Below are 11,108 nucleotides of genomic sequence, written 5' to 3' on the forward strand. Positions count from 1 at the left end.
AGTTTGGGCGGGGAAAAAAATCATTTTTGTAAATAAATCAGGGTTGTGGAAAATCTGGATTTTTTTTGAAAATCTAAATTTTCTCTTCAACTTTGCAGACACTCCCCTTTGGTTTCCTGTAGTTCACATCCTTCCCCCGTATCTACTTCCTACAGAATGGCTGGGTTGCCCCGGTAACCAGCTGCATGTATTTGACTGAAGTTGCTCTGCCTCATCTTTACTTCTACCCTGAAACGGTGCACTTTTAAAGACAAGTTAACAGCGTGCACTTTAACCCCTTAAGACACATCCAGGTTCCTTTATTAAGTGAAGCAGACTGAAGTGAAGTTCAGTCTGCTTTTGTTGAAACCAATTGATCATATCAAAGCAACCTAAATTGATAAAACCGTTCAATCCTAGTTTTAATAATCCAATTTACTGTAATTATAAAAAAACCTGATATTGCAACATTTACTGTATTACTCTGAACCCTGCTGCTGATGAGTTTAAGTGTCACCATCACAGTTTAGTTTGATCCACTACAGTCAGGACTAAACCTCTCTCTCTTTGTGCAAACATCCTATATCTGCACTAAAATGCTTCACAACTAATAAATCATCCACCTGGAAATAGGTTCCAACTATTATTATGGCTTCACCTTCATCCCAGAGACTCTGGGTGGGGATGCTGGTGGTGATGGTGATGGAGCTAACGGGGGTCCAGCTGAAGTGCATCTTTGATGAGATTCAGGCTCAGGTAACAATGGTCCAATCTGCACCCGACGAGCCTGGACTACTTCAACCAACAGACCCTACAGGACAGACGGCATCACCCCTGCTTGGCCAGAGGAGGAGCCTGGGGAAGAAAGCCCCGCCTACTGCTCCATCAATCCAGCCAATCAGGATCCGGACCTGGATTGCAAAAGAGAGCAACGACCTATCAGAGGCGGAGAAGAAGAGGATGGAGGCAGCGGTCGAGCAGGCTGTGAGGACGGTGTCCTCCTTACTGTCAGGTGACAAACAGGCCACACAGTAAATGTTTCTTTGAGCTGGAAGAGCTCCCCTCAATGATCAGTATTAATGCTGAAAAATGCTCCAGGAAAACACATCAAAACATAACAAGTTATTTTTATGGACTGTTGACCTTTCATAGTGAACAGAGTTGTGGGTCCGTTACTGCTCAGCAGAGATGTCAACAAATACTGCAAGTTTCTCTGGAGGAATGCAAGTACTGCCAACTACAACAGGTGTGTACATACAAAGAGTGTGATGGTTTTCTGTCAAATAACAGTCACACTTTCTCATCTCTTTTGGAAATACAGTGAAGTATTTGATAAATGTATTTGCTCAGTGTTATATTCCTTTGTTAGCGGTCTGTGCATAAATCGATATATGTTGTAAAATTGAATAAGAAACCTGCAATCTTCGTTCCTCAGGTGTGGTCGAGCCAACAGCAACTACAGAGCTGAGACTTGTCTGGATGTGACAGTAAGCATCAGTAATGAGTATCATGTGGCTGTTTCTGCTGTTTGTCTCTGAGCTACACTTAATAAAATGTGTTTTCTTTCCCTGTCTACAGATCCCAGACGATCATCTCGCTGGATGTGATATTTACATTCATGCTGATTCACCTCACAGGACTGAGCTCTGTCCTGGAGGTGCAGGAGTCGCTGACACAGACTTCCTGCTGTACCTTCACATAAAGTCCACTGACAAGTGCCGAGCAAAGGTGAACATGCTGAAAACTTTGAGATCTATCATATCCATTAGCATAAATGGGTCTTATATTTACCGTTTACTCTTGTTTCTATTATTGCAAAACTTTGCTTTTGGTGTCTGTAATCAGATTTCAGCTGTTTGATGGGTAATGGTTTTCCTTTACCCACCTGTAGGTGGCAGCAGAGGACAATTTAAAAATTAAAGAAACTAACAAAACAGAATAAACCACTTTACTAGAAGATATTTTATTTATTTTTTGTCTTTTTTATTTTCATCATATCTTAATTACTCATTACATAAATTTTTTCACCCCCAAAATGTTTGTAACAACACATATTGATATTCTCCTTTTTAAAGTCTTAAGTTAGTTATTATTAGTTTGGATGAAAAGTCTTACTGACACATTATTACAAAAGGTAATGTTTAACATGTAATTCTGTAATTTAATGTGTTTAGATAACGTTGAACTTGCTGAATGATTATATTCAACATTGGTACTGTACCATTTTATTTTTATTTTTCAATTGATTCTGTAATCATGACATTTTAAGCTTCCCTGATCTGCTCATGCTTTATCCTCATCTGTATGTCCTTTTGCCCCTGAAGCCTAATATTTTGGCCTACGCTGCTCACTGCCAGACCGATGCACATGGACGACCTGTGGCCGGGGTGGTGGTCATCTGCAGGGACAGACTGAAAGGAGAAACGTTTAGTCACCAGGCAGCTGTACAGGTATCATTGTAAATCTTTATGAAAATACAAAAATACTCGAGGTAGTTTGAAATTGTTTGTTAAATCTGTTGTTCATGTTACAGACTGTGATCCATGAGCTGTTTCATGTGCTTGGTTTCTCTAAAGAGCTCTTCCACACCTGGCGAGATTGTTCCTCCATGTCTCAAGGTTTGTTTTTTAACACAATCGTTTGTTTTTAATGTATCACATTTGATTGCATTATGGGTTGTTTTATGTAATTAGATAATAGGCTACTTCAAGGTCAGCAAGTGCCCTTAAAAACTCTGAAGTACCATTAAAAGTGTGCTCTTTATAGAGCGTTCTGAAGTTGGCACACTTTAAAGGCTGATTCAAATGAAGCACTTAGTGTGCACTTAAAGACGTGCACTTTAAAAATATCACTTTGAAGAGCCCTTAAGATTAAACTTTAGAGTTCTTTTGATAATGTGCTCTACCTAAAGTACCTTTTAATGTGTGCCAGTCGAGTGCCCTTATAATTCTGCAATTTGAGGTTTACTTGAAAGTGTTTACTTTAATTTTGTTTTAATTTTGCATTTAAGTGGGAACTGAAAAATATGTAGTAATAAATTTGGATTAACATTGCACTTTTAAGACTTAAAGTCTGAAAGTGTACACTTTGAAGGGCCCTTAAAAGTGTAAACTTTAAAGCATGCTTACATTTGTTGGCTTCGACACATGATTCAAATGCCCACATGCTCTTCTTCTTCTTCTCAAGGGAAAGTGACCTACTCTGATGGATCCGGCCATATGAGGATTTACAGCCCGTCCGTCATCTCAGCCCTGCAGAAACACCTGAACTCTACTGATCCTGAGCTCGGGGGATGGCTAGAGAACTTTGTAAAGAACAGAGCTTCATTTCACATCCTTTAGCAAAGCTACAACTTTAAGTCCAGATTTTTAAGAGTCCTCCCTTTTATGATTTTCCACTTTGTTAATGCAGGGTGTTCTTCCTGGCAAAGTGTCCTCACACTGGGAGTCCAGGGTCTTGCAGGGCTCCATCATGGCAGCAGAGCTTGCAGACTCATCCTCAGTCCGGATCGACCCGGTAACCTTGGCTGCGTTACAGGACACAGGCTGGTACAATGTAGACTTGAGCAGGGCACAGAGTCTGGTGTGGGGAGACGGTGAGTGTAGAAAAAATATGTTCATGTTAACTGAAAACTTAGAAATAAAACTTAGAGATTTTGACACCTCTTAAAAATAGTTACTTGAAAAAGATCAAATATGTGATAAATGTTTTGTAGGTGAAGGGGCAAAGTTTGGATCCCTGTCAACCTGTCAGAATAAATCCTCACCGTTTTTCTGCTCTGGCCGGTAAAGTTACGATTCTTTATTGACTATCTCCACTACACACAGTTTGGACAGGAATGTCAGCCACTTTTTAATTTTAAATATTACATTTCCAGCACTAATGTTTGCGTTATTTCTTCTTCTTAGTGGATTTGGGTGTCATTACCTTCACCTCCACAAAGGGGAGTGCAAGACTGATCGATACCTGGAGGGATGCAGAGTTTATAAACCCCTCAAAAATGGAGTAAGAATTATTTCCTCCCATATTTGTCACCTCCTGCTGTGTACATTTTAAATGATGTAAATAAGCTTTGTGGGATCAGGCCTATCATTTAAGCCAATGCTTAGACTTCTTTCTTTTCATATGAGCATCACATTTACCCTCTCCACCTTTTTCCTTCAGAGTGAGTGCTGGAAAAAAGAAAACACCAGGCGGTTGGCTGAAGAGGACTTGACCGGAGAGATCTTTGGCTTTGACAGCAGATGTTTCTTCTCCAGCCTGACCAGACAGGTGTGTAACTGTGTGTGTTTTCATGTGTGCATGTGAGTGTATTCATGTGTTTTTCCCTCTCATATTAAGTCAATTATTAAGTCATTGTTTTCTTCACTCATCTTTCGTTTAGAACCTGAGTCAGTTTCCTTCGTCCATCAGCTCAGTGGAGGGGCGTTGTTACAGACACAGGTGTTCTGGACCAAACAGGTACCAAATCCAGGTGTCAGGATCTGAATGGGTGGAGTGTCCAGCAGGGGGAAGCATTCAGGTAACAGCATGAAAGAAAAACCCACAGAAACAGAAACCTTTAATTGTTACCACCTTTTTAAATGATTATTGGTGTGAATAAATACTCTGACACATGTGAATGTTTAATTTCACAGTAGGAAAATAATAACAAATCATTATAACACAGTGAAAGGGAACGACTTTTCTTAACCATAAACTGAGCTGAAACTTGGTTGATAATTTACATTTAGAAAAGATTTGGTATGATTAACACACACACAGGTGACTCTTTCATATTTAAATCCCTTTCACCATTAAAAATAGCAGCTGATTTATTACCTTTGTAAAGTAATAGTTTAATGTTTGTATGCAGTTCAGCATGTCATGGGTTAAATGTGCAGTCAGTGTAATATAGAGAAACTATGCAGCTCTGATGCAGCACAACTGTGTAAAAAGAAATGTAAACAATAACAAACAGATATGATAATATACAATGTTATATTACATTTTACTATAAAGTTTGCAATGTAAATGAATTGATGTTTTTGTAGAACAAACTTTTACTTCTGCTGATCTGCTCACAATCATTTTCATGATGACTTGTTAATGTAACCAGATGTAATCTGATATCTTTTTGGGGTTTTTTATGGTCAGATTGAAGGTTACCAGGGTTCAGTTTCCTGTCCTGACAGGAAGTTGTGTCTGTACTCTGACATCACTCCTCCTTCAGACTCTGTTAATACATCTCCTGCTTCCATCATAAGGTGAGTGTGAATCTAAACAAGCGACAACACTCACAGCTGTCAAACAGAAGGTTGAGGGTTCAATCCCCAGCTTCTGCAGCATCATGTCCAACGTGTCCTTGGGCAAGACACTGAGCCCCTAATGCTGCGGTGGATGAATGCGTATAAATGGGATTAGTTTCTTCTGATGGTCTCATTACACAGCAGCCATCAGTGTGTGAATGTGTAGCTGTGACATGCAGTGTAAAATCGCTTTACCAGTTATTTTCTTGAATTTTAAGTTAACTCTAACTTCACTTTATTTTTGTTCAGAGATCCGTCTGAGACTTTAACTTCTGTCCAGACCTGGACCTCTTTGTCCTTCAGCGTCAAAACATCTCTGGGCGTCTCTGCTGCCGTGTGTCTCCTGGCTGCACTCTTGGTGTCTTGCAGAAAATGTTGCTCCTTCAGGATCAGGATCCACAACACCACAGACGAACACAGTAATCTGTAACACATCATCTAAAACCTGCTTCATAAACTTTAATAGTTCAACAAACTGTTTCATTTGGTTCATCTTCTCTCAGTCATTTATTTGAAGGCTGTATTGTAATTGTGAAGTGAAAAACAAATAATTCATTCAGACAAAACATGAATTTTTGTTTGAATCTTTATTGAACAGAATAATGTCAAAATCCTGAATATAATCTGTCGTGATCATCTGCAGCTCAAAAATGTACATCAGCTGGTTTCTCACCCGACACATATTGATCATAAATGATCCCAAAAATACATAATGAGGAAACATAGCCAAACAAAAACCCAGTATATTTATGACCCTAACAGAAAAACTAATAATAATAATCTTATTCCAAATTCTAACACTGTAATGTACAGACAAGTCATCTTTAATCTCAAAATGTGTGTAGAATTAAGACACATTCTTCTGTTACCAACACTTAGTTACAGAGCAAAATTACAAATTAAAGAAGAAGTATCAATTACCGAGTTTTAAACTGTCATTGTGTAAAATAAGCGGTAAAATTATGGATGCTTAATGTGTGTTGAGAATCATATAAATCCACTTTCTTAACCATCACTCCAATTATGTCTGTGATGGTGGAAGATAAAACTCGGAGTCAGTATGAAATACTTTAAAATAATGATTGCACTCAGTGAATGTTTTTCAAACCAGTTTTTAGCAGTTTTCAAGTTCCCCATTTTAAGGTGGATCGCTTCACCTGCATCTTGTTATCTACAGTTTATATTGTAGCTCCAGTTGGAAGAGCTGGTGGGTTAATTCACTATATTGTCATGCTCAGAGTGAGAAGCTCACTTTGTACAGCTGTGATCTAGATCAGTGATTCTCCACTGGTTCACAGAGCTGTTTTCACAAAGAGCTGAAAAGAAGTCCTTCATGTTACCAATTAAATAGACACTTAAAATCTTGTCTTAAGTAACCTAGGCTTACTAAATAGATAAGTAAATGTCCTGCTCATAGCTGAAACGATCCATAGCTCAAGAACAAGACAGAAAAAACAACCTAAAATAGTTGTTTTCCAACACAACAAAAATAATTATCTAATACTACACCTGGTCCAGCTGCCTGCGACACCAGTTGATGAGAGATGTTGGAGTCACAGTGTGACCACAGGACATCTTTGCTCTGAGAGACTTGTAGTCATTGAGCTCAACTAGGGGAAAAACAGCAACAGGCATACTGTTGTCAATATAGTTAGCATTAACTCACTTTTCCTGCTAACGCCTCAGGGTTTGATTAATTCCTAAACATAGTCAATTTAAGTCTATTGTATTTTTCTTTAACCCCTTTATTTAATTAATGTAAACTGGCTCATAGCTGTTATTTTTTCTTTTTGCTATTTGATGCTGTTTATATTCCCTGTTTTACTGTTTTTTGGAGCTGTTGTGACACCCACATTTCCCACATTGGGGGATCAATAAAGATTATCCTTATCCTTATCCCAGAAGGTTCTGTTGCAATGGAAACATAATACAATTCTCCAGTTAATGATCATATATTACTTAGCAACAAAATACATTCATGGTCAGCTGCCCAGCTCAAAGTGCACTTTGGCTCAACTATGCACTAGACAGGAGTCAAGACTTTATGGATGGGGTGGATCACCTTGGGAACTGACTTCTCTAGGAATAGTAAGAAATATGAATAGCATTCATTTACCAACATGCTAGTAGCCCATAGTTGTTAACTAGTTACAAGGCTACTTATTGTAGCAATAAAAACCCCACTTCAATTACATGAAGGCACGTTTTTCAAAGCAATGTGCTGTCTGATATACAGCAGGAGGACATTTATTCATGATGGAACTTATTTTTTCTCTCTTATAGGCTACAGCTTACAGAATAGATTTTATTGAAAAAAAAATCAGTAGGCTATTATTTTCCAAACTAAGAAATTTTGCATAAACAGTGAGATTACATACTGTTTGTTTAAAATGACTTCGGTGTTGCAATTTGCAGACGGTCCCTGCGCTTTCCAGCCACAGCCGGCTCAGCGTACAGGCTGCAGGTTCCCCAGCACGGAGGACGGCTCATTATTAGAGAAATCAGTTAATAGCTCAGTCTACCTTGCTGTGATTTCAAAGCAGGTTATGAAGCAGGTTTTAGATGATGTGTTACATTATAAAAACAATGTTCTGTTGATGAGTTATTGATCCGGAAACGCTGAATCTGTGATTATCTTTTTAACTTTACTGAAATCGCAAACTTACCCGGAACTGGGCTAATTCATAGGCCTCAATGTCGATTTTTCAGAAGCCTATTTGATTGAAAGTTTTCAGTTAATAAACATTAAATATACCCTAGGCCAATTCTCCTTATCCCTGTTTAATACGACGTTTATAAAATTCAGATGAATTTGGAGATTCTGTTCTCTTACAATCCATGTCATCTTCTCCATCGACGAAAGTAAATGTATCTTTTGGGTCATAACACCTCTCCAATGAGTTGCTTGGTTGGGAGCTGGGAGCCGGAGAATTAAAATAAGTTCAGTTGAGAAAAAGTTCCCCATCTCAACTCTGCCTCAACAGCAGATATGCAGCTCAAGTTAGTTATTCAGCTGCCAAGAAGTCACATGATTTACAGTCACCTCATAATATGTGACGCTCCCTGGTTTGCACTTGGCAGTGCTGTGATCAGGCTTGTTTGAAAAATGGTGATCCAGGTGAACGTAAACGGTCCCAAAGGAGAAGGAAAGATCATCGATCTGTGTGATGACATGGAGCAGATGAAAAACATCACTGTGGAGGAGCTTAAAGGGAAAATCAAGCAGGTCTTCAGGATAGGTAGGCAAAGTCTCACTTCATTTACAGTAGGAACTATGCCTACAGCTAAAACAGTCCTACTTTTGTATTGGGATGTTTTATATTATGCTTGTTCGTCAAAAACACAATAATATGTTGTTAACAAACTAACTCTATACTTGTTATTTTAAATGAGCATTTCTTTTGTCCTACTTTTGAAAGAGACAGTTGCTTTCAAATATGCTTGTTGTCACTGTATTCCTGTTTAGTGGAGCTACTCCCATTTTGTTGACTTTTGGGTTGTGTTTTCTGTGGCGAATGACATTTTTAATGGGAATCAAAGATAAAAGGTAAAGATACAGTTATGTTGCATGTTTCTCTATGAAAACAGTGACAAAGACTTGTTGATCAACTAATAAATTAGTTAACAGGGTTGACTAATTTCATATTGCAATAGATCACAGAAGTCTAAAATGTAAAAATTGTCCCATATTATAGGCTAATTCACCCCATTTCTTTTTCTTGTTAATAAACATTGTATCTTTAGTCTTTTAATATGAAACTTGTAAATGTGTTTATCTACAAAGAAAAGTGTGATTTTATATTTAAAAGCCAGCCCTGAGTTCTCTTATTTCTGCTCAGATGATGAAATCCGGATGGTGTTCAGAGCCGAAACCCTGGAAGAGTCAACTCTGGTGAAGGCTTACGAGATCCGTCACATGTCCACCGTCCACACCCTTCTATTGCTGCCTGGAGCAAGCTAAAGTGGAACCATTGAGAAGACTAACCTGTTTGGAAGAGTCAAAGAAGAAAAACGACACAAAGACTCTGAACTACACTGCTGTCATATTTAGATCAGTTCCATAAGAGCTGCAGAAAAGAAAATGTTGAATGATCACAAACTGTTTAAGAGTAATTTGTAAAATTGCAGAACACAAGCTTTGATATTCCAAACGTTTTTTTTAAATGTTTTTAATCCATTGTCTCCTCAATATACAGTATGACTATCATTGTGATTTCCATGTTTAAAATAATTTAAGCGGCATTTCATGAATGACAGCTTTTGTACTTAATGTACCTTATTGCTGATGTTAAAGCAAGTAGTAAAACAGTATGTGTTCAGTCACGTTGAAATTAAACTGAGATTTCTGTGGGAGATAGACAACTTTTATTATACTTCACCTATGAGGTTATCAAGACTTCTCTGATTTGCAACTTTAGCCATTACAAGTAGTTTTAACATATACACTGTACAGTACTTAATGTTATTAAAACCAGGGAGAGAGCAGCAGTAAACACAATACAAATGATCTGCTTTCTCCTGCCTTGAAACTAAAATACAAAACAAAAAAGGCTACACAGTACTGTACTCAATGTTTGTTGACATTGAAAAAGTGCCTGTTTGTTACATATTTCAAAGCTAATAATAATAATAATTGGGGTTCAAACATTGTAGGTGCTAAAGATATATATCAATTGTCTACCACAGGGGGGAGTGTAGCTTGGTGTGGCAGGGGAAATTGTATATTGCACAGGTGTTAGGGGCCAGGTAATGAAGCATGGGTGACGGGGAGATCAGACGGTTTTTACAAACATCATTTGTCTATAGTGTCACAATAAACTTATAATATTGAATGCACAGCATCATTTGCCTGATTGAACAGTAACACAAAACAACAATAACAAAAGTAAGTAATGTATAGCCTAACAACGTGTCATTGAGCCCATGTAAAGTGGCAAAGTTACACAAAGTTATGTTGTATGATATGAAGTAGTATCTTAAAGACAAAGATTAAGCTGCAATACTGTGGTACATATGGTCTCATTCCAGTGAGACAACTCACGTTTGTATAGTTTAAAACATTTATTGCAGCAGAACATAGTTTGTGTTTGCTGTATAGTCTCCGACCTCATCCCTCCTCACAGTTTTAATGTAAATGCAGATCTTTGAGGAGTGATGGGATGATGTCTTAAACCCCCAAGTCTGAGCTTACAGGTTGGGGTAGTGGTTGGGCCGAGTAAAAGTGCAGTACTGGTGCAGGTCACAGCTGGCAGCGGTTCAGCTCGGTTCGTCTCGGTACAACGCAAAGCCGGAAAAGATTCCCAAATAACCGATCCATACCATCCTACTTTTTGGGACCCTTCCGTTGGGGTGCCAAGTATATCGTGCCAACCCTAAAAGGGGGAGCTAAACACTGCAGTCCATTGATTGGTCAAAAGAATCGTCACTTCCAGTGTGACCACAGTAAACAAAACCCAGAAATGTTTAACCCTTATGCCTGATCCTGGCCATTTGTGTCCACTTCACTTTCTCTTTTTTCAACTATTTTGGCTGTTAAGGCATTTGGGCTGAAACATCTTAAAGTTCTGGGTTTGTGTCTTAAATTTAAGGTGTTTAAGATTTAAAAATATAAAAAATGTACTGTATACATAGAAAAGTTCCTTCCTTCATGTTTGTGGACATTTTTGTCCCATTTACACCAATGTTAACCACATGTTTTCAGTCCTTGTTACTTACAGTATGAAACTGTCTCAGACTAAACGGCAACCACTACCCCAGGTCTGACACCCGACGGAGGTTTTCCTGAGAACTGCTGCTTTTTCGTCTGAGGTCTGACACCTTCGTCTGAGACCTGAGGATGTC

The 11,108-nt window shown here is 38.4% G+C and overlaps 1 protein-coding gene and 1 long non-coding RNA gene across 3 annotated transcripts; both read left to right on the plus strand.

Moving 5' to 3' along the window:
- The first annotated feature begins 642 nt into the window (after positions 1-642).
- On the plus strand, positions 643-6,569 carry cirop (ciliated left-right organizer metallopeptidase). The gene is made up of 14 exons (XM_079371831.1): positions 643-991; positions 1,132-1,225; positions 1,415-1,466; positions 1,558-1,707; positions 2,304-2,429; positions 2,513-2,597; positions 3,166-3,287; positions 3,391-3,574; positions 3,695-3,764; positions 3,888-3,984; positions 4,144-4,251; positions 4,364-4,501; positions 5,116-5,225; positions 5,517-6,569. The coding sequence occupies exons 1-14, from the start codon at positions 664-666 to the stop codon at positions 5,695-5,697; spliced, it is 1,845 nt and encodes a 614-aa protein (XP_079227957.1). The 5' UTR covers positions 643-663; the 3' UTR covers positions 5,698-6,569.
- Positions 6,570-7,324: 755 nt separating this feature from the next.
- LOC306841840 lies at positions 7,325-9,915 on the plus strand. 2 transcript variants are annotated; one of them, XR_013781590.1, is made up of 3 exons: positions 7,325-7,355; positions 8,386-8,506; positions 9,107-9,915. It is a non-coding gene; the product is annotated as an uncharacterized lncRNA (long non-coding RNA). The 2 variants fall into 2 exon arrangements; XR_013781591.1 differs by lacking the exon at positions 7,325-7,355 and having other exon boundaries at positions 8,368-8,506.
- The last annotated feature ends 1,193 nt before the right edge of the window (positions 9,916-11,108 follow it).

Source organism: Symphodus melops (assembly GCF_947650265.1).
Source record: "Symphodus melops genome assembly, chromosome: 20".
In the NCBI taxonomy this organism is placed as follows: domain Eukaryota; kingdom Metazoa; phylum Chordata; class Actinopteri; order Labriformes; family Labridae; genus Symphodus; species Symphodus melops.

Excerpts from the sequence above, each read along its gene's own strand:
- cirop (XM_079371831.1), top strand. The coding sequence starts at position 664 with ATGCTGGTGGTGATGGTGATGGAGCTAACGGGGGTCCAGCTGAAGTGC. Across the intron at positions 2,598-3,165 it reads TTGTTCCTCCATGTCTCAAG|GGAAAGTGACCTACTCTGAT; the intron begins GTTTGTTTTTTA and ends CTTCTTCTCAAG. Across the intron at positions 3,765-3,887 it reads CCGTTTTTCTGCTCTGGCCG|TGGATTTGGGTGTCATTACC; the intron begins GTAAAGTTACGA and ends TCTTCTTCTTAG.